The sequence below is a fragment of the Ammodytes marinus genome, assembly GCF_949987685.1.
Source record: "Ammodytes marinus genome assembly, chromosome: 21".
NCBI lineage: Eukaryota > Metazoa > Chordata > Actinopteri > Uranoscopiformes > Ammodytidae > Ammodytes > Ammodytes marinus.
In genome coordinates this window covers 12706722-12729701 of record NC_137225.1, presented here as the reverse complement: position 1 = coordinate 12729701, position 22980 = coordinate 12706722, and the positions used below count along the sequence as shown (strand labels likewise).

The 22980-nt window shown below is 40.5% G+C and overlaps 4 protein-coding genes across 4 annotated transcripts; 2 read left to right on the top strand and 2 right to left on the bottom strand.

Moving 5' to 3' along the window:
• Nucleotides 1–135: 135 nt before the first annotated feature.
• Nucleotides 136–3211, bottom strand: fbxo45 (F-box protein 45). Its single transcript, XM_080050517.1, has 3 exons — nt 2711–3211; nt 1468–1824; nt 136–1139 (listed from the first exon to the last, which is right to left on the bottom strand). The coding sequence occupies exons 1-3, from the start codon at nt 3059–3061 to the stop codon at nt 954–956; spliced, it is 894 nt and encodes a 297-aa protein (XP_079906643.1). The 5' UTR covers nt 3062–3211; the 3' UTR covers nt 136–953.
• Nucleotides 3212–3842: 631 nt separating this feature from the next.
• On the top strand, nt 3843–8778 carry fam168b (family with sequence similarity 168 member B). The gene is made up of 7 exons (XM_080050518.1): nt 3843–3972; nt 5700–5791; nt 5910–5993; nt 6246–6388; nt 6573–6813; nt 7050–7168; nt 7318–8778. Exons 2-6 carry the CDS (start codon nt 5722–5724, stop codon nt 7154–7156), a joined length of 645 nt encoding a protein of 214 aa, XP_079906644.1. The 5' UTR covers nt 3843–3972; nt 5700–5721; the 3' UTR covers nt 7157–7168; nt 7318–8778.
• A 1278-nt stretch (nt 8779–10056) lies between these two features.
• On the top strand, nt 10057–17342 carry rbbp8 (retinoblastoma binding protein 8). Its single transcript, XM_080050676.1, has 18 exons — nt 10057–10184; nt 10286–10328; nt 10436–10531; nt 10620–10711; nt 11078–11150; nt 11841–12022; nt 12135–12230; nt 12741–12817; nt 13124–13182; nt 13594–13870; nt 14064–14232; nt 14355–14443; nt 15193–15307; nt 15464–15601; nt 15708–15759; nt 16525–16612; nt 16694–16835; nt 17027–17342. The coding sequence occupies exons 1-18, from the start codon at nt 10085–10087 to the stop codon at nt 17110–17112; spliced, it is 1974 nt and encodes a 657-aa protein (XP_079906802.1). The 5' UTR covers nt 10057–10084; the 3' UTR covers nt 17113–17342.
• Nucleotides 17343–17516: 174 nt separating this feature from the next.
• On the bottom strand, nt 17517–22438 carry tmem241 (transmembrane protein 241). The gene is made up of 15 exons (XM_080050673.1): nt 22253–22438; nt 21517–21563; nt 21104–21181; nt 20906–20987; nt 20715–20792; nt 20615–20640; nt 20292–20343; nt 20117–20165; nt 19075–19120; nt 18904–18939; nt 18702–18736; nt 18453–18522; nt 18050–18143; nt 17830–17894; nt 17517–17690 (listed from the first exon to the last, which is right to left on the bottom strand). The coding sequence occupies exons 1-15, from the start codon at nt 22322–22324 to the stop codon at nt 17627–17629; spliced, it is 894 nt and encodes a 297-aa protein (XP_079906799.1). The 5' UTR covers nt 22325–22438; the 3' UTR covers nt 17517–17626.
• Between the last annotated feature and the right edge of the window lie 542 nt (nt 22439–22980).

The following is a 22980-nucleotide window of genomic DNA, read 5'->3' as shown; positions in this document are numbered from 1 at the left end:
TGTTTTTACATAATTCTTGTCACAAGGGCTGGGCACATGTAGTGTAATCGGACAGCTATGTAGTGCACACATAAAGACAAACATGAAACCATATTTGTTCTAAGTGGCATTATCGTAGACTTTATTTTCAGGCCTTATAACCATACAGTATCCATAGTACCATAGATAAAACCATGAAATAAATAGTGTGTAATACTACAGTAGCACATTAAAAAGGACACACATAAACATGATACAGGTATAGTTTCCACCATCACTGGAGTGGATAGGTATTTTAAAATGGTAGATGTTATAATCCATATACGTTGGAATTCATGCACATGCATGACCGTTGGTCCGCATGTCCTCTGGGTTTGTCAAAATATCACATTGATTTGGCATATACATCCATTTTACTCCATTCATTGTTTGTGGTTCAACTGCAATAATCCACAATGAGCTGTTTCCATTAACTCATACAACAGATAGCTATCGACAACAACTGTTAGACTTGTGAAAATGAATTCTTAAAGTATTTGCCACGTTTACAATAGTTTTGGCCTCATTCAAGCAAGACGTGAAATCTCAAGTAAATGTTCAGCATTGTCGGCCTGAACCGCATGGAATTAAATAATGACCCCCCTCCCCCTTTCTATAAAACTGCAGCAAAAGCGGACTCTTCCACATTGATACAGAAACATGTTTATGACAGTCCCCACAGCCACACACTCCTTTTCACTGTTTATCTAGTCCAATAACTGACTCTTCGTGTCGAGCTTGGAAGAAATGTCAAGAGCTCTCTTTGTGTTTGTGAATAGAGTTCTTATGCCTGGAAGAGACGTGACTGCTCAGACTCCGAAAACCTTTTGAATTTGGTGCAACAAGCCGGGTCGACAGTCTGCTGACTGAAAAAAATCCCCGACTCGCCATGGGCCTGTCGGTTTGAATTGTGGCACAGGTTTGCCCTGCTTCTTCTAGCCGTCCAGAGGTTTTCCCAGGTACACCATGGTGACTTCAGTGTTGCCGTATACTGCAGAGACCGCAGGGAACAGGCAGGCTTTGGGCAGTCCACGAAACGCTACTCCGAGAAACTCAAAACCTCTCTCGAAGGCTAATGTCTTGTCGTCCATGTCTAGAATCACTCGTATTCTCTCCCCAATCTGTGGACAAAGAACACAATAACACCATGCTGGATGAAAAAAATAGATAAGTAATTTTTTTCATAGAAAACAGCAGACCCAAAAGTGTTGCAGTCACTTTCATTCATAGGCATTGGCCCGAATTCGGTTTCAAGCTATACTGCAGGTCGAAAAATTTTATAAAAATCTCTTATTTTCTGTGGTACCATTGTTAGATATTTTACTTACAGTACTCATACCATAAAAATATCATACCGACCCATGCCTACCACACATTTCTACACATTTGTTGGACTTTTTCTTAAATCAGTTGCAAATAGCATATTGATTTTGGCTGCAGCTCCTATACCTGATATTTCGGTGCATTGTTACACTGTGGGAAGTTTCCGTTGACCTCGCCATTGTGAAGTAGGTTGTTGTCGACCAGGTTCCAGCCCCAGCTCTGGTCATCGCTGCCCAGCAGAGCCACGTAGCCCTGGCACTGTAGGGACGCTCGCTTGGTAGCCAGGCCTATCACTGCCACCGTGCCGAGGGGGCCCTCCCACCAGATCTCCCAGGCGTGCCGCCCTTCCGAAAAGCCGATCTTGCCACGCGCTCCATCCGTGCTCTGGGCAATGGGGTTGCGGTGCAGTGTGAAGCCGTTCTTCTTCACGTAAACGTTGCGGGAGCAGTCGTGGGAGCTCAGAGCATGTTGATAGGACTTGAGCTGTAGAACAGGATAGGACATCGACAACAGTTATAGTGAACATACATGGGTCTGAAAAATCACATTGTAGGCCAATTGTTGTGAAATTCTGTTCAAATGTAAAACCTTACTTCAAAACGTTATGGTATCCCACTTATTTCTCACATAATGGTGTAAAAATGCTAAAATTGCATATCCTATTTTGTAAGTTCTACAATTAAAAAGAAAGCTCTCTCAGTGTGTTAGTTTGGGAAACATATCCTTCTATACATACAGTAGATGCTAGCATTGACTATTTGCAACATGGGCATGACTTTGGAGCTCAAAGCTTCTGCAAGGGGTTTCACAAGTAAATAATTATGGCTGCAACAATGATTCCTGCATTCTCAAGTGGACTGGGATCTATAGGGATTATTCAAGGTTCCTTGAGGAAGTAATAGGATCCTATAGGAAAGCAAGAATGTTTTTATTAAATAACACCACAATACAGATGGTCATTCAGAGACTGATCTGAAAACAGGTTCCACTTTCAATGGGCCTAATATTTTTTTGCATATGGTACACCCAGTTCAGCTGGTCCCTCAAAAAGGTTTTGTGGTCTAATGACAACAAAACATACCTGGTTTATCCTGATAAAGCATATCACCTACACCTTCGTGGAGAACCTGCCAATTTGATACATGTTGTGAACAAACAAAAACACTTATTTTGTAAACTGCATGCTTTGAACTGTTTTGAAGACTGGGCTTGAATCACCTTGGTCTCCTAGCATACAATTGTAAAGAACACATTTTCAGTCAAGTTACGCAATTAAACAGGCAGATTTGAATTCTTAATGGAATTTGAAGTCAATCACGGTGGATCCTCCCAACCCGAGAGAACAATGGTGTAGTTATTTTAAACCTACTTTCCCCTTATAGGTGGGCAGGTTGCACAGTATGTCAGACCGCAGAGACTCCTCGCTCAGAGACCGGTTGCAGAGGCTGCGCCACACCTCGCTGTTTTCATCCGCGAGAATATTGTTCCAGTGCCAGCACACCAGCGAGCAACTCATCAGGTCGGACAGCTCCTCCAGGTAGGAGAGGACATGCTCCAGGACCCGGGCTGGCAGCCTCCCGGCAATCCCCGCGCCTCCTGCGGCGGCGGCAGCGTAGGGAGAGCCGCCGGAGGAGCTGCAACTGGCCGCCGCCGCCGCTGCTGCTGCGCCCATACAGGAGGAGCCTCCTCCACCACCACCACCACCGGCCGCTCCAGACATTAGGCTATGTCCTGCTGCTCTTTACCGACGACACCAGCAGACCCAACAGTTTCACCCTCACACCGAAAAATGCGTCCTAATATAAGCCAAATAGCAACATTTTACCCGTCTAATCACTTATAGGTCGCACTAAAATCACAACAGTACGGAGCCTACTCTTCCCAGTTCAATGGCTGAATGGAGACGATGCGTCAAGGTCCTTGAAGAGCAAAGAGCCTACACTCACTGTAATGCTGCCAAAGCAAACATGGGAATTAATGTGTTTCAATAAACGTGTCGGTTACTTGAAGTGTAATAGAATAGGCTAAATGAAGCTTGGTTAGGTGGTCAGATAAGGGGAATTCCTTCCCGAAGTAAGATATATTTTATAACCTGCAAGGACCGCAGACATAGTAATGAGCTCACAGAGAATTGCTACAGTGTTGCAGTGTGGAGATAATAGACGTTAAAGGCTACTGTTGCAATGTCAAAGTGTAGCGACTGTGTGGCAAATCAATATGAAAATACATCATAAAGGAAATATAGGCTACCAAATGACAATACGGTTGATTACTATTGAATAGCCTACATTTTATCTAACCTGTGACGTCATTTTAATTAGATTCATAATCGTTTTACAGATTGTGCTTGAATAAATTAAGAGATATTTTTATAATGCTAAGTTGTAAGCCTATAAGGAAAAAAACACGCACTACAAGAAGACAATTTACTTCCTGATGAAGCAATGTGGTGATAGTTTATTTTTGCACACCCATAGTAGTGCAGACCACGTGACACTACACGGAAGTGACGCGGAGTGCTCAAAAGAGTTCAGCAGCAAAGCATCTGGCAGCAAAACACCAGCTAGCTTAATATCATTGTACAGCAGCAGACCAGAGGAGGACACTAACGGACGACACAAAGAGTAAACGGTAAGTTTTTGTTGGTCATTACCTGGGCAAAGAGATAAGAATGTGTGTTGTCCGTGGCGTTGGGACAGGCGTCAGTGCGGTGCACAGCTGTCTGTCTGTCCAGCTGCGTGTCTGCCTCCCGTGCTGCTTTCGCGGCCTGTTGACAAACTGCCCCCATCTGGCCGCTGTCCGGGGACAGTCCCGGCGGTACCGTGCGGTCACACAGGTGATGAGCAGGTCAGTGTGTTTACCGAGGGCTCGAGCTGCAAAATGGACAGTCACCCGTGGCTAACGGCTGGATGTGCAGCTATTGAGGCGCGCGAGCTAAGCGGGCTAACGATAACAAAGCCCCTCTGCGTTCACCTTTCAAAAATGCTTCCACTTAAAGGTTGCCATCTTTTTTTGGCAGACAGGCAGCATGGCTAACGTCATCTTTATAGGAAAATACCAATACATGACACCTTGTTATTATATAGGCCGACGGGAAACAAGCTTGCGAGCAAACTACAGAGCCGCACTTTGTTAAAATGTAAAGGAAAAAACAAGCAGTAGGTTGCTTTGTAGGCTAGGCTATGTTTTTATAGAGAATGATTATGCAAAAAAAAAATCCACAACATCGTTGAATTATTAGCTTACTGCTCGCTGTTTTGGATGTATTTTCATGTTGAAGATGGGGTGATACAGATTTAGCCTAATGACAAGTGATAGTAGGCCTATGCCCCTTTTGGTTTCCTAAAAAAATCAAACTACAAAATAGATGTATGTGCGTAGTTCTCTGCATAAATTGTCAATATTTTCCCTCGCTCATGTTTTGGCTTCGTCCCATATCAAGTGAATTTTGAGAAAAATAAGTGCTTTTCAATCCACTGTATTGTAGCCTACCATATTTTCCCTTGAATAAGCAAATGTGATGTAACAGAATTATATTTGTTCAACCGCTAGAGGGCAGCACATAGACAGTTGTACACGTATTTTTTTTTATTTGAGAACATCATTGTCGAGCAGGAGTCGATTTTTCCTCTGACCGTGGAAATGAAACCCAGATGCATAAGAAACATGAATTAATTAATAAAGCACAAGAGCTTAAAAATGCATGGTGGTTGTAAGGTGTAGAGTGAATCTATTGGCCTGGATTGTAGATTTACAGAATGAGGCATTACAGTGAAAATGAACTGATATTACACAAAAACAGAAATATGTTTTAATAATGGATGGTAGTACCAAGTACACAGAAGAGGGATATTTTAACTCATTCCCAAATCCCACAGTTATACTACTACTTGTACTGCACCATGTAAGAGTATGCACATTATGTAAAACACGACACCTGCCCCCACAACATGATTTCAGGTATGAGCATGTGTGGACATCACGCAGAAGATGGAAGGGGAAAAAAAGTCAATATCACTGTGCCCCAGCTAGGTCATCTTATATGGGCCATTCACAGACCTCAATGTTCTCGTAACGGCAGTAATGATTGCATTATAATTCTTAATACTACGTTTTGGTACCTTTTTTAACCATTGTAATGACTACAATTGTGAGTGCTGCCTTCCATAATGCATTATTTCCCCTGGACCGTAAAGCTTTCTGGTACTTCTTATGGAAATGTAAAAGGTTTTCCAGCAACTCCAGGCACAGCAGATGATACTGTATAAAAGGATGGTTGGTGGAAAATGGCTCATGAATCTATGCACTGAATTCAAAATGCTCTGAAATTCACATTGTCTATTTTTCTTTCATCCCAGCACCTGTGAATAGATTATCATCATGAATCCAGTTTACAGCCCTGGGCCAGCAGGGGTTCCCTTTACCAACACTAAGGGGATAGGATACCCGGGTAAGATGAAGTATTATGGTTCAGGCAAATGGCCTCCCAGTTGTGAAGAAAATATCCTGCAGTCAAGAAAGGTAAAAATGTATTGAACTAATTGTCGTTCTATTTTTGGTTTCTCTAGCTGGATTCCCTGTTGGCTATGCAGCAACCGCTCAAGCTTACAATCCCAATGTCTACGCAGGGGCAAACGCAGCCTTCGCCGGTGGTAAGCATGAAGTGCTGAGAACTTGTCTGCGATTTAAAAATAAAGAAAAACATACACACACAAACGGTGAATTGAATATGAGAAGTACACTAATTGGCTAATAGGGATTTTATGAAGTAGTAGTAGAAAAAAAAAGTTGTATTTGAAAGTATCAGTCCTTGAGATGTGTATTTGCCCACTGACTACCTGACAGTGACTGTACATTTTGATAATCAGCAGCAATAACTAACAAAGTGTCTTCCTCCCTCCCAGGTTATGCTCCAGGAACTCCTTTCAAAATGTCCTGCTCTCCCAATACGGGGACTGTGCCACCATACTCCTCCTCACCCAACCCCTACCAGGCTGCTATGTACCAAGTCAGGGGCACCTACCACCAACAGAACCCCTATGCACAGGTCAGTGTTGTTGAAGGATGTGGGTCTGGTATTAATGCATTATCCAGATTGAACAGTTTATTTATTGATGTGGCCCATTTTAAACGATCTTCTCATTTACCTTGTATTGTGACCCAGTATCCCCATGGAGATCTGCCAAGTTTAATGTTGTTTTGTTTGTTTTTGTTGTTCTTTTGTGATTCAGGCATTATTACTACAACAGCAACAGCAGCAGCAGCAGCAGCAGCAGCAACAGCAGCAACAACAACAAGGCGCTTATTACACACAGCCGATGTATGCTGCACCGCCTCATGTTATCCACCACACAACAGTGGTGCAGCCAAATGGGATGCCCGCAGCCATGTATGCCCCGCAAATGCAACATCAGCGCCACAACGGTGTCGCCATGGGGATGGTAGCCGGCACCACCATGGCCATGTCAGCCGGTTAGCATCCATTTCTACTTTTCTTATTTATCGTTTTTTTCCTTGCAGGTTAACAACTTACTTTGGAACTATTTCATATAGAGTAGCTACTGGAAAAAAAACACAGCAAGATCTGCCAAGTTTGGCTTTTAAGATCATAAAATGTGGGGCCCTATTTATTGGTGTACGACTGAAAATCCTGCATTGTATAATACTCGCACACCCGGTGTTCACTCTGTGGTCACTTTGCTTCTCAGGGACTCTGTTGACATCACCATCACCAGCTGCTCCTCACCAAGTCACCATGCCCACATACCGGCCCCCTGGCACACCCAGTTACAGCTATGTGCCCTCACAGTGGTGAAGAGAGGGAAGCGTGAGTGTCAAGTTTTCCTATTTTCAGGCCATATACAAGTCCCATATGGGATTAAACCTACCATTAATGTGGTTTGTCACCCTTTTTTCTTTATTACGGTCTGGCTTTACTTAAATACATATTTTTAAAGTTTGTATTTCTTTCTGCAGGACAGATGATGGTGGAAATGCATTCACACTCCAGTGTTTTTTGCTCTCGGTGAAGACCTGCCCGGCCAGCGTCCGCAACCAGTTACTCTTCTTCCAGCATAATGTGAATCTAAAAACCCAACTACATAGAAAGAGGCCCATTTGGAATAGGAGGGGGGGTGCATAATAGGCCCATCCCCATGATCCCTCTCAATGGAATAAGGCTGCATTCCATGTCACACCCCAGCGCCAGCACCTCTACAACCTGCTGCATATCTCACGTCGAACAGCAAAAGCCTCCATGCAAAACTTTTTTGTTGTGGACTGTCATGCGGGTTTTTATAGCTTCAACATTTAAGTGGTGAAAAGGGAGTTTGGAATAGTTATTTTTGTTTTAATTTGGGGGAACACATATGATGTTGAATGCATGTGTGTTTATATATAGATATATGAAGTAATGCTAGCTCAATCTACCTGCAGTGACAGATGCAAAATCAACAAAAGGCACACATCCAAAGGGAGAAAAAAAAAAAAAAAAAAAGTAATAATCTGCTATGCTGAATCACCAGTGACTATGTCTTACATGTGAAAGAAGAAAAGACGAGAAATGTTTGTTCACACAAAAACATACCTGCACAACCAAGTGCAGAACAAACTACGTATTTCACCGCTATGTGTTTTGGTAGGTGATGCTAGGTTTTTATTATTTCTCTCGGTGATGCAGTGTATGCATTTCGTCTTACCATTTTTGTATTTTAGGAAAAATATGGGACTCTGAGTTTCTGCCTCTGACCGGCAGCCCATTCCAGCTCCTCATCATTCTAAATGTTTCATTTGTCTTGTCAACTTTTTAGAAAAAGAGTATTCACTTTTTTCCAAAAGTGTAAAGCGGCTTTTTGTTTACTGCTTGAGGGTGGTATTAATGTTTAAAAAAAATATTCACTTATTTTAGCCGGAAGTATTCCTGGTAGGGAACGAGTAGAGAGGGAAGTTGTTGGAGATCATTTGCACCCATTTAAGAGTTAAGAGAGTGAACATGTGTGAGTGTATATGTGCATCTCAATAAGGATTCAAATAGAAAGCGTTAAAACTGTTGCCATATAGTGTGACATGCCTAGAATATTCGACCTATATTACACAGTAATCAATTTGTCCTTAGGTAGGTCTGAAGCACTACATTATAAAGTCACTGCTAACTGTGGACATGTTAGGAAAACATATCGTTAAGCTTGATTTGTGAATAGCACTACTGAAGCAAGGCACTAGTTACAAACGGTGTGTTAAGATATCTGACCTTCTTACATTGCTTGCTGTTTTACCTCAAGGTTCCAGGCTAACCCACCAATATCCTTGTTTCAGACATGCTTTTTTATGTTGCCTCAGTCACCTCAGTTAAATAATCAGTTTTGTAAATGTTATTTTTGTGATTTTGGTTCTTGTTTTGTATTCTTAAAACCAAAAATAAAACGAATATAGGAATAATCATTGTTTCCTCTTGTGTAATTTACTTCTTAGCCCCTGAAATACACATGGACAGTTTTATAGCTAGATAGTTATGAGCTTTACTACCATACAAGATAAGCAGTTTCTTAAAATAGACAGACGATATGATCAACTAACTTGTAAAGCATTGACAGCATTGACGGCTATTCTTTATGACAGCTATGGCAGTCAAGGAAATTGTTTTGTGCTGTGATCCTTTGTTGTAGTAGGCTAGCTCAGCTGTTAGGCCTACTTTGGTTTATATGTGAAAAACAAATTAAGAAAAATCAACGACTCTATCAGCAATAAATTCTGTATATTAACGTATTTTTTCTCTTTGTATTATTATAAGTATTAGGCCTATTAGTAGCAGAAGTAGCCTAGTAGTAGTAGCCTAGTATTAGTTGTAATAAAAGGTTTGAACAGGAGAGGGCGTCGAAGATTCCATATTCGACAAAGAAGAAAGCGTCCCAGCATGCAATTCGGCGCGCGAAGTTGGATTTTGCTGTCTTTATCAACACAGGATATGTTTTACTACATTAATATTAGGCTAACAGTTAGTCTCTTATAAAGCTGTACGTCTACTCGGACTCGTTGGTGTAAGTATCTTTGATGTTGAAAGGCGGCCACCTTCATTGTGGTGTAGGCTAATTTAACGTTATGTGACGTTAGCGTTTGTCACTGTTACTTTGTTTACAATGAGGAAAAGGGGTTAACCTGTTATACGAGTAAGCTTAAGTTAACACAACTTTATGGATGGTCGTTGAATTAGGTTGTAGCCTTGTAGCCTATTCAACTTTGGTACACGTAACGATAATGTGAACGTGTTTTCAGCTTCAAATCATATCAATAGTGAGTGTCCAGGATGAACTGTAGCGAGTTAGCTATGACTGAGCACTCTATTTTCTCTGGCTACATAAGACTGTTAGAGTTCATACAGATTCTTTAAAATTCGTAAAATGTCACTGAATTAATTAATTTAATAAAACGGCCATAAATTAACCTTTCCAAAGTCAGAAATATTCAAACATGGCTACGTTGTAACACTTAATTGGCACATTAGCCTATTATTAAAATCTGACTTGCCTTAAGCTGTTAGATCCTTGATTGTAGTTGTGCTTAAATAGGTCTAACATAGCCCATATGAGAGACACAAACAGTCGTTCGTATTTTACATTGGACCAACAGGTGAGTGTATTGAATTTTAGATTAATACAGAATGATGTGCTAAATCTTTTTCTTATTTCCCTCTGGTAGTGTTGGCAGGTGGAAGGAGGACTGGCTGTGTTCTAGCAGTGAGAGGAGGATGAGTGGCTCCAGCCTTAGCAGTGGGACACACACACCAGCTGACCTCTTTGAGGATTTATGGAAGCAGCTCAGAGATTGCCACAAGAATGCACTTCAAGGTAATGGACCCATGATTATGTGTGCTGTATGTAGAAACTAAAATACAATCTTATTTTGCTTTGTGCTTCACCCATACACAATACATGTGTTGCTGTTTTAGAACTGGAGGCAAAAGTGAGCAAGTTAAAAAAGGAGCGCTGTTTGTGAGTATACTGCATTACAACCTTTTTTCAAATATAATATGGCTGTAGAAAAAATTGTGTGTGCTTGTTTGAATCTATAGCCTTGTCATTGTTTGTATTTTCTACAGAGATGCTCAGAGACTTGAGATGTATTACAATCGCCAGCACCAGCTGAAGGAGCAAAACAAAACCCTGCAGGACACCATTGGTCTCCTGGAGGAAAGGTAACGTCCTCCACAAGAGGTTTGGAACTTTATTTTGAAACAACGTGTTGCAATGTCCAACAACCGTGTTGTGTCTGCTGTTGTCCAGGCTGCATGCAGGAGAGTGTGATCGACTTGCCGTCTTAGAGGACAAACTGAAGAACAACCAGGAACAGAAGTTAAACCTCATCGCTAAACTGAGTGAGTTCACTCTAATCTTATTATAGACGGGTGACTTACTGCTGCTCAACCCCCTCTTAAAAAAAGACAATTCATGTTGCTGTTTTTACACTTAGGCCAGCTGTTTTAAGCACTTTGAGTGTAAGATGTGAACTGCAGCAAACAATTAAGATGGTAAATGTGTCTTTAGAAACTGTGGTTTAATGTGCTGCTGAGTAATGTAATAGAATATAATGCATATATAACAGAAATCATTTAAAAAGTCATCTTATATACTACTGTATACTATGGGTTTATGTTGACTATGGCTACTGGTATGTCAAAGCACATAATATTAATTGTTAGGCAGCATGTGTGAAACACTACTGTGCATCATTTGTTCCCCAGAGGATGAAATAAACAGTCTCCAGGATGAAAACAGAAAACTACACACTGAACTGCAAATATTAAAGATGACTCGGTAAGATCTTTGTTATGTTCAAATGTGTCAATATGTTCTGTTTGACATATAACAAATTAAATGTGCAGTGTGTAAAGGGAATTGATATTTTTCAGGACAGACTTGGTAGAAATGGAATATAATGATAATATGAGTATGTTGTAATTTGTATATAATATATTATATATTATTATCTTAGAATGAGCCTTTTATAGCTTTGTTGCACGGCCATGTTTCTACTGTAGCACAAAAGGGACAAACTTAACAGCCTTACATGTTTTTATATGTAGTTTTTGCCACCGGAAATGCACCTTTTCCAAGATTTACTATAAAGTAAATAACTAAATATGTAGCTTCTGTTAATTCTCAAAACAGGAGGTGTTAGCATGGGAGCATTGCAATCTAGATTCTCACCACTAGATGATGCCAGAATACACCTTAATGCTGTACCTAGACTGGCATCTAATATAATTGAACTACATGGAATTTTCTACTTTTCATCTGCAAATATAGTGTAAGAAACACCTACAAACATTGGCTTCAATCTCAACGGCCATCGACGTTTCACTTCTGCTTTCTCAATAGGAGGACAAGGGTTCATGGTTCCAAATGTATTGAGTTTGGAAGCTGTGCTGTTCTGTGGAGGAATACACATTTACAGTGAAGTTTTCAGTTCCCAGTTAAGCATTGCAGGTGCTGTGTTTATATCAGCTCACAGGCTCAGCAGACCCCACCCCACGAGCAGGAAGAAGGCTTCATCCCGGACTCGCCAATTCTGACGAGCTCGCTGCCCTTGGCAAACAAACTGAAGAAGCGTAGGAACGTTGACAAAATCCAGCACGTTCGCTATGCAGAGATGCCTCTACCGCAGGCTAACAACTCACTCTTCAACGGTCTGTCTGATTTTAAAGTGACTTTCAGGCTTTGAACGCCCATTCCTGTTATCTGAGTCACCTGTCTGAAGGGAAACAAGTCTTCTAACATGTGGTGTCTCTTTTGTCATAGCAGTGAAAGAGGAGCCTGTCGAGGCCGCACATAATCGTGGACGCGCAGAAGTGCTCGTACCAAACACATGTGAATTGGACGCATCCCAAATCTCAAGTATGACCTCATCGTATGACATCTTAACATTATTTTAGAATGAAAGAATGTAAAAACAGGAAGACTCACTTCTCGTTTCTAACACAGCACGACATTGAAACCATATCTCTATATCCTTTCATTGGAACATTTCTGTTCATAGAAACCCTAGATGAGCACTTTGAAACATTTTATCTTCACAAACACACCCATCATATCAGCCTGATTCACATGGTGTGTGTTGCTGTATATTCACCCAATAGCCTCAGATTACATTCTGTTGTGGGACATGGCAAACTATCTATTCAGACCGCTAATGAATGGACAGTTAAAAGTACAAGAAAAACTGCATTTTACAAAGTAATCCTTTTGCTTTCATTTGTAATAAAGCATGGTAGACATCATTATTATTGATTGTTTATCATTTCTGGTCATTATATTTTTAAAAGAGATGAACTATTTTCAGTAGCTGATTGTGATTAGGATATTTGATATAAAGGTGTAATGACAGCTGCGCGTTTGTCGTTTCAGATGATGTGAATTTAAATCTGGAAGAAGCGGTAGCAGAAACCTGCGGCCTTGAACTTCTTTTTAGCAAGCCTCACATGGTAGGTGTCCTTCATCCTGGTGTTCAGGCATCACATATACTGTACAATAAGTATTTGTGCGATTTCTGGGCTTTTCACGGCAGATCCAGTCTAATAGCATTGTGTTGGAACCCTTATTCACCTTCAGCATTATAAGCATGTACAAACAAATCCTGAAAATGTTACTCATCCTTCACATCTATTGCTATATATTTCACAGTAAATTTGCTGTATGAACACAGTAATTCTATCTTCGCACACGCATTTAAAGTAATTTAAAATGTTTAGACTCGGTCTGTAGTAATTTTTCTTTTATCTTTTTCTAAGAAACCTGCGAAAGTTGCACACCAGCAGGAACTTCCCTGGAAGTTGAATGCCCGTTTAAAGTAAGGATGGCAACTGATGCTGATGATTACCACTTACAGCTAATGGAATCCCAAATCCAGTATCTCTATATACTAGAATGTCCCTTTTTTTATAGATCTTATGTAATATTGAAATATTTTGAGACTTTTTTTTTTTTTTTTTACATTTTTCACTTCTTTGTTCAATGATTCTAGAAGATATCTCCGTTTAAGTTCTTGAATTAAATGATAGAAAAAAATACATTTCCAAGATATTCACATTTTTAGATGCACCTGTATGTTATAGATTGAAGGCTGTTTTTGTGCAATCTTTAGCTCGTCAAAAAAAAAACACTGGCAGACGCATCCCACTAGCCCTCACTACTTCAGTCTGTGTTCTTTCTTTTTTTTTATTTATTTCTATTACAACCACACTTGTTCCCCTGCCCTTAGGCCTTACAGCTCCTCCCCTGCCTCCACGCTGATCTCTAGTCCAGACTCCACCACAGAAAGGTCCCCATCACTTCTCTCACGTGTCAGTCGCCTTCCAGACGACAGCTCCATTAACAAAGCAAAGAGGAAGAAGGAGGACAGTGAGCCGGAGGTGCAGGAGGATGACAAACAAGGGATCCAGGAAGGCCAGGGTGAACACAAACAACCTGAGCGGATCAAACGCACCGCTGCACCTTTAAACAATCAAAGCTTCAGTAGGCAGCCGTCGGGGAGCAAGGTTCGATAAATGTCACACAAGGCTTGTTCAAGTTTGTGTTTTGGGTATTGCGGCACTATTTTCAGATGAAATCTCTCCTGACATATTTTTTCCAACAATATTTTTCCCCCCAAGACACTTCCCTTGTGTATAACACTACAAGAAAGCATTATAGTTTTAGAATGTCATGTGATTCCTTTGGACCTTTCTACAGGTTCAGTTGGCACAGAATGGGACTTCCATGCAAAGGCCAAGTGACCCCTGTAGTCCTGCTTTCAAAAAGCCGAGTGTCAGAGCTGAACCAAACATGGACGCTGTCAGGAAGAGACGAACCCCACTGCAGGACCTGAGTGCCTCACATCGACACGGGAATGGAGAAGAAAGTGAGTTTTTTTGGCCTGTTGCCGACGAGCGTGGTTGTGTTTGACATAATTTAAAGGACTCCTATTTGAAAGTGTTTATAATTGTGAGTTGAATTCAATGTGGCCCTGCTAACTATCCCCAGCTGACAGAAAATGCAAAGTGGAGCCCATGTGGAGCATTGACCCGGCGCTGGAGCTGTCCATGTACGAGAGTGAGCGGAGAGGAGATGAGGTAAAGTCGCTAGGTTCCTGTGCTTTGTTTTATGTATCCTGCTGAACTGAAATGCATTATGATTTTCAAAAACATTTTAAAGTTAAACCTCCTACTGGGAACTTTTAAATGTTTATGAAACAGGCTAATTCTTCCTCTGATGATCATGAATGACCTGTAACAGCCAACGACACCATCAGCGAAAAACAACTCTATTTTTATATCGTTATTATTAATGCCTTGCTGGTGTCCGATCTCTCAGGAACTCAAAAGTATTTACTGCAGGCAGACCTGAAAATCAACCATGTGTTTCCCCAATGGTACTAAATCAGAGTTTACCTTGCTTTACCATCGTCATATTACCATTATTAATCTGACACAGTCACATATAAATACATTGGATCATCCTGCGGTCTCCCTTTCACTCGCTTCCTATGCACGCATCGCCGGCACATGCTTGGGCTCTAGTGTCGTAAAAACAATATCACCTTTTGTCCAAAGTTGCTGCTAGAATCAACAAAAACTGAAAGCTCCTCGTAGCCACTTTAAATCAAGATTATTATTTTTTTGTTAAATTTCAGTCCCAAATTTATCAATTTTTTACACATGTAGTATCATTTAGCAAATGTCTACCTGGTTGTTATTTTGAATATCTTTGAATGTACACAAGAAGACATAAGAAGTGATATCTTGTCGCTGAATCTGGATATACAGTATATGTTGGATTAGTCTGTGACGTTAGGCTGTTTATCTGTATGTTTATCCTTCAGCTAAAAGAAGATCTGTGTCCTGGAGAACTGGCAGATACCGACTGCACCTTTATCAGTCACAGCTTACTCCAGCATCAGGGAGAACACGTCCAGGACAAGAGGGTCAACGTGTCAGGTGAATGCCAAACTACAACTTTTAGAAGAGTTGCTTCCTGATTTATTTATTTTTATTAGCATCATACAAAGGGTCTTATCCGCAGCAGTTTTTCTAAATAAAATATGTCAAATGTGCCGAGATAAAAATGACAATTTAATTCTTCTGCTTCTCAAGGACTCGGCCAGAAGGCAAATGACAGTTTGGACATGATGTTTGAAACATCAGCTCACGGGGAATACAAGTCTTTCAACAGTCCACACATGTGCCACAGCCAGCCATGTGATGAAGATGATGATGAAGAGGAAGATGGTGGTAGGCTTTCAAATTCACAGAAACTGTTTGTCATTATTCAGTATGTGTTTGATATTTGACGTCAGTTCTTACATTTTTTCTTATTCTCGTCTTTGTTTTAAATCAGAACAAGATGCTCATGATGACACTCTGAGCCGTAGAAGAGCAGACAGAGCTGGGTAAGAAGCACTTAGTCAGTCTCGGCCATCACCACTCTCTGACGGAAAAATAAAATGCCTGCTGTATTACGACCTCCACACACACCCTACCTCTACTGCGCGTCTACCTCGCGTCTGCGTGTGACTTTTTGTCACTGACCGTGTAATCAACCTAGAGCGGGCACACATCCAACCTCAGACGCACTGCTGATGCGCGTCGGAGGCACGTTAGCAGCGATGCTCCCCTTTACCTCAGGATGCTCGCCTATTTTTTTCTGAGAGCCGCACGTCTCTCTCAGGTCTCTCTGCTTTAACTGATAGAGAAATACTCTGCTGAGAGTCATATTGACATCATATCGGCAGCTTTCGCTGTAGTTTCACCATTTCCTGGTGTGTCCCTCTCAAAATAAAACTTCCAACAAGAAAAGGCAATGGGGCGCACGGATTACTGTCCAGACTCAATATAAATCATATGCATCATAAATGACACAAAAGAACTTCATTTTTAATGGGAATTATCTATGAAAACTCTATGTAGAAAGATAGGGCTTTTAGAAGCAGCGCTGCAGCAGCAACAGCTGCTGAGACGTTCCATGTGTGTCCGAGAAAAGTCCGAGAGACGCAGCAGTAAGGTAAGGCGACGCGCTCCAGAGGTAGACGCAGGATGTGTGCAGAGGCCGTTACTTTAACAAGTGTGTGTAACGGGTTGACCCAAGTAGAACTATTTACATCGATTGAATTGTTGTTTTTGAGTTCTCACAATCTCAATTTTCTCTGTTTGATAAGACGCCCGACATTTCCACACATCGCCGTTATCCGCAAGAAGGACGAGAGACGTAGACTGAAGGGGACCACCTGCAAGGAATGTGAAGTGGTAAGTATTTTGATCCTACAGCTGAGTAACCGTTGCATGTAAAAGTACTGATCCCAAGTGAAATATGTTAATTTCCAACAGTATTACGCCAATCTGCCAGAGGAGGAGAGACAGAAGAAGTTGTCTGCGTGCTCCAGGCATCGCTTTCTCTATGTTCCTCCCTGCACTCCTGAAAACTTCTGGGAAGTTGGATTCCCGTCGACTCAAACATGCATTGACAGAGGTAACCACTTTTACTTACGTTAAAGCAGCTATTTAACCATGTTGTTTAATCCCTAGCTGAACATATTAACCTAATTTGACGATCTATAAATGTTTTCACAGGGGCTTAACTGTTAGAGCATCCCACACTGACATGAAATGCATGAGAAGTATGACTAGATGTCATGAACTCTGATATAATTGTCTTTCCAGGTTATGTCAGGGAAGAGAACACTCCAAAGGAACGTACTAAAAGAAGACAACCATTCAACGCTTTGTTCTCCCCAAAGTCAAAATAACAGGAACGCTGAAAGGGTATTTGTCTCTATAGAAGAAGTTTGAACTGGCCCATTCATAGAAAACCAATGACACTTTATTATACACAGGCTTGTTACTGTGTTAATATAACAGGGGGTGTGCAATGAAGCTTGTTTCACACACTAGACCAATTGAGGATGTTGTACTCGTATTTTTCAGTTTTAAGTGTATAATTTCTGCGTGTTTCTGTATATATATACAAACTGTTTGTTTTGAGGAAAGTGTTTATGTTTGGGATATGTTTGGATAAATAAATCTCTATGGAAAGATGTATTACCCAAGTCTTGTTTATGCTGAATGGCCCGAGAGCACAAAATGTACACAAAGAATAATTTTATTTGGTCATATCATCAGTGCATAGATGAGAAATAACAATAAGAATAATGTACTAAAATATAATAGATTTTTTAGAAAAGGAATCTCTTTCGGCAGTGCAAATTGAGGGTTAATCTGGAGTGAGTTGAGGATTAATCTAGAGTGCAACAAATTCTAACATCACAACTGAGATTCTCTCTCAGAGTACAGCAACAGGGCCTCTCCAACATGACTGAGGACCACACTGTAACCAAACAGAAGAGAGGAGCGTGAGCCATCAATTTTTAGTGTAAATGAAAAGGGCGAATTCATAGAACTGATGACAATTCAAAAGCATTTATCAATTATTTTCGCAACCTCAAATAGGCAGGTGAGGTTCTTACCACATAAGAGATTGAGCATTGATCTCCATGTAGAAAATAAATGGGGAGAGAGACATGGCAGCTACCTAGAAGGAAAGGGGAGTAAATTCACATTTTCTAATTTCTAATATCAAATAATCAATTTTACTAATTAAAGTCCACTGTCTTTTTGATGGGTTAATTGTGATGAAACAATATGAAGCATACATTTGAAAACATGATAAAGTTTACAAAAAATCACCTTCGACAGAAAAATCCAAACCCCAAATTGCTCAAGGGAAAATCCACTTTTTAGTTTCACTGTGGCCAAAAGCAACAAGAACCCCAGCAGTGCACTGTGGAATGAGATATAATTAGCTGTGAAGCGGGTTATCAGGCTGAAAATGGACAAACATTGAATTGAATTTGAACTAATGGCTGAGAGTACTGTACTTTGTAGAATACATTATAAGTGTGTAACACCTAAAGCATGTTATATTTCTAGTACACTTTAATGTTTTCCATATAAGTGCTGCTTCTCACAATAATTATGCGGATATTTTGAGCCTTTGCTCTTAATGATGAAAAGTATTTAGTTAGCTCATGTGCTCTATACAGTGGTTAAAAAAAAAGACATTAGGTGTGTTTGGACTGGGAGCTTTCACCTTGCACAGCAGCCACAGTGAAATGTGTGGGACTGAAGGGAGGGGAACTCCAAGGCACCCATGAGGTCACCTGTAGAGAGGATGATGACACGATTACATAACAGCAGATCAATATCTACTGTATAACGCACTCAGAACACAAAAAGAGAAACGTTTTTCCCGTAAAACAAAATAAACATCAGGTTGAGAGACTTCTATCAGCTTAGGAGTTACTCAATGTTAGAAACATCTGCACACACTCATTCGTACCGGTTGGGTGAGCAGCAATGGCCAGCAGCAGAACACTGTTAAGTAAAGAAAGGAAAAGCTGAAATGAGTCACTGCTGTTGATTGCTGACGCAGCACTGCGTAGGATGTAACAAGACATTTTGTAGGCCTACATTTCTATTGGGACTTTCTCCTTAAATTAAAGTTACTCGTGCTTATTATGTATCGCATACAATCATTTTACCTGAACAAATAGTTGATGCACTGTTGTTCGAGGTCACTGCAATGAAAACATCACACAACGTATTTCCAGGTCACTGATAGTTCAGTTAGAATGTACAGTATTTCTATCTGCTAGAAGAGAAGCACCAGTATGGCACACTTTCTATCAACACTGTATCATGCTTAGACTTACCTCAAATTACTGGGTTTGTAGTGAACTTGAAACACCCTGTATGCACCTGAAAAATCCAACATTTTCCATCAAAACGTCTAATGCGTGCTCTCACAATACTTTCAACCCGTAAACAAAATTTAAAAAAATCTAGAACATGTTCTAGTAAATCTATAGCCTGGCTCCGCCCGCCTACCTACTTCCGCTCAATTTTCATTTCACTTCAGTAGTCAGTCTGGGGGTGGGGTGTGTTCATGGAATCTGCTCGTCCAAATTTTTGGTTATCCAATCAGCGATCAGAGTGAGTGGCTGAGAACGATGACGTCGAAGTCGCGCTCCAGTTTCAGTTGAATGCTGCGTTCCTTTATACTCGGAACTCGGAAATTTCCAACTTGGTAGTTCCGAGTTCCGACCTGTCTGTGTTCCAGTGCATCTGCTCGGGAAAGTATGGACGCCTACAACCTTTCTCATCCAAATAACTAAACCTTAGGCTCTAGCAAGTTACCGTTGCCAGGTACCAGTAGATCCATAGACTACAATATAGTGAAGTCGGAAATTTCCTATTTCCCTGTACAACTGAAACGCACTGTCAGAAGCCGGCTCATATCTCGACGTCATTGTAAATGAGGGTCACCCCTCAATTGGTCTCTCGAGGATAAATAAAAGTTAAATGAAATGACATACGTCTGACCAAACGTGATGTGATTGGTTGGCTAATCCAGAGTGGCACTGGGCAGATCCAATAGTTTTAAACTTCAACAGACCTTCTGTACAAATTAAATGAAGTACGATGGTCTGGTTGGACCAGGCTAGTAAATCTACACTTTTCAGAGTCAAACCTGAGTGATTACTCTGATTGAACCTCTGACTCCACTCATACTTCTAATCTGGATTGTATCGGTCTAGTTCTCACCTCTCACCTTCAAACTCTGCTGATTATGTTTCTTTCAATTACCCGTGGTGTGCCCCAATGCTCTAACATGGGCCCACTGTTGTTCTCTTAATGTAACTCCTAAGCTTTTACAGTTAACAGTGTAGCATGTGCTTATGTTCTTCGACTTACCAACACAGAACAGATGGCCGACAGCCCACAGGTAACCACTGTAGTCAAACTGCAGGACAGGCAAGCATGTAAACCGATCAGATTGGACAAATGAAATGAGCCCAAAACACTTTGTATTCTTCCCTCTCAGTAAGTAAAGCATGGTAACAATACATCCATGGTCATGAATTACTACCTGAGGATCGTAGAGGGGGAGGTTGATGGCTGAGAGCAGCATGAGGCATATGCTAAAAGAAGAAGCACATTTTAAGAAGTAGTCATGGTAAAGGGAATCTTTCACCTATAGTTCTTTGTATTTTCTAATGTAATTGAGCTCTTATTCGTTTACTGTTTATTGCTGATTCAGAGCTTGATAGGCTACGTTCATTACATCTGTACATTTTTGTAAATGTTTCAGGTCCCAAAGAGTCAGTGTGTCTGTTATTTTGCAGAGTAATAATGCGAGTTTCTCCCAGGAGAACTGAATTGTAGCGTAGTATATGTAGTATTCAGACCAACCTGACAAATGTCAGCCGATGCACCTTCTGTTGAAGAAAAGATAGATCAGAGCAGGTTTTACAGGGCGGGATGTATCTCAGTGTGCGGCTACTCCACTCACCTCTCTGTCGATCACCTTTGAGATTATGTAACTGACAACGTGAGAGGAATTCTGCAGAGTGAAGAAGAAAGGGATGTCCTGAACGAAGAAAAGGAAAAAGCAAAGATTTTAAACATAAAGAAAGGCAAGGATCGCATTATATATTTTTTTAAACAGATTGTGTGATTAAAAAGATAGTTTGTATAACTTACTATGCGTGATAAGGCCCTGGAACCAGCATATATGTTGCCTACAAACAGCAGGGAGCCTGGGAGCCAGGAGAGAGCTGCCGACCTGTAACGCAACATTTAAAAACACATCAACCAAAGCTCTCAATAATACAACTGCTCATTGGCAAGCCAGAGAAAAAACAGTCGAGAGCGGATTCTACATTGGTGCGTCAAAAGTACCTGGTGATGCGGCTCATTTCCACCCATCCCAGCCTCCCCGAGAGCAGAAGCAGGACAGCCCCGATAAATGTCTGCCATCTGCAAATGTGCACATGTGTCATGTTAGTGAACACAAGGTTGTAAAAATAGTTTCACTTAATTCTAGGGGGGAACATAAGAGGTCATCTGTAGGCCTAGTATAGGTGACATTATTCAAGAATATTTGAATAATTTATTTTTTTTAACTCACATTTTGAAGATTTATGAACTAACTCTCTCTTAAGAATAACCTTTGACCTTTTAAGAATTTTTTCAAAGTGATGAGTCAGTTTACATTATTTATCAAGAGTCTGCACTCACACCCTATAATAATGATCAAGAAAGGATAAAGCATGAAGAGATGTCACATAAATGATTTACCTTCAGTTACTCACCCTTGAAATAAGGTTGGATAGGTGAACTTTAACACTGACAGGACAAACTGTAAAAAAGGAGAGAAAAAATAGACTTAAGGTGGGCCTAATATAAGCGAACAACCGTGGTAACTTTAACAATTACCACTTTAATAACACCAGGTGATGCTCGACCACTTAATCCTTCCAAACCAAACCCCTTTCATAATTCTGCCAATTCAATTACTCACTTACTAAATTAAATTGTACTTTCTGTTATAACACACCTCTCAGAATAGTAAAATAACTGGTGGGATTTACTCTTTATTCGGCATACTTCCCATCTAAATGTATGGCAGTTTTACAACTTTTTGGTAGCCTACGCATTTCCTGTTTGCAGATGTTATCTACCAAAATAAGAGCTGGGGTGTTGTTGATGCTGCTGCTCCGATGGGTCACGTCCACGCCTGATCAGTAACAGCGATTCGAAAAGGTTGTTAAATGGTGTTATCTAAGGCTTGATGGTTACATAGTAATTTTCCGCACATTTCAAAGGAATAAGTCACGTTCTCTACACGGGTAAATAAGCAAGAACTGCGATGGAACGTTGCTGTCACTTGTAAATCAAATAATTGGCTATACATGTTATCTCTGGATAAAAGTCACAAAGCCAAGTATTTATTTATTTTATTTTTAAACTCATCTGAGACATAACATGCAGTAACGCCAAACCTCCTCGTCTTAGAACTTAGAAGCCTATTATTCCGGTTTCACTCACCTTATTCGTGAAATAAGAAACAACGAAAACGAAGGCAAAGGCGAGGCCAGTGAGAATTTTTCTCCACTGCATGTTGACCCGCACACACACTTCAGCAGGGACATGGTTTCTGACGAAAAAAAGTACTCCACACCTTGGCTAATACATGTTTGAAACTACAGCCATTTCAGAAACTTCCCTCACTGTCCCCGGTGACACGTCAAGACGTTTGGAGACACATATATCGTCTATGTTCGGGAGGATCATTCACCACGCAACTTCATGCAGACCCCTTTTCTCTCTGTCTGCAGGACATTTTGGTATAAACAAATATGCCAATGTTGACGATTACAAAATAGTCGACTATGGAAGAAAATCATAGTCCACTAGATTTACATTTTTCGGTGCTACTATGTTGAAGTTTGAAAATTCATCTTCAGCTATTTTCTATAATTAATTAATACGTTGTTTCGGTAATTTCTCAAGCAAAACAAATAAAACATTCTTAAACATAATAACAATAAAAGGCGTTTTTGCATAGCCAAATCCTACACAACGCAGCTCAGTGGGTTACAAGTTAAAATAGGCTATTAAAAAAAAATATATATATTAATAAAAGGAAAACTATAAAAGCATAAGGCCTACATCTGTTTGTCTACTCTAAAGTATCTGGGTCTAGGATAGTTGACCAATTCTTTTTTTTCTATGTTTTGCCATTTCTTGAACATAGTTCAAGAACACAAATAATC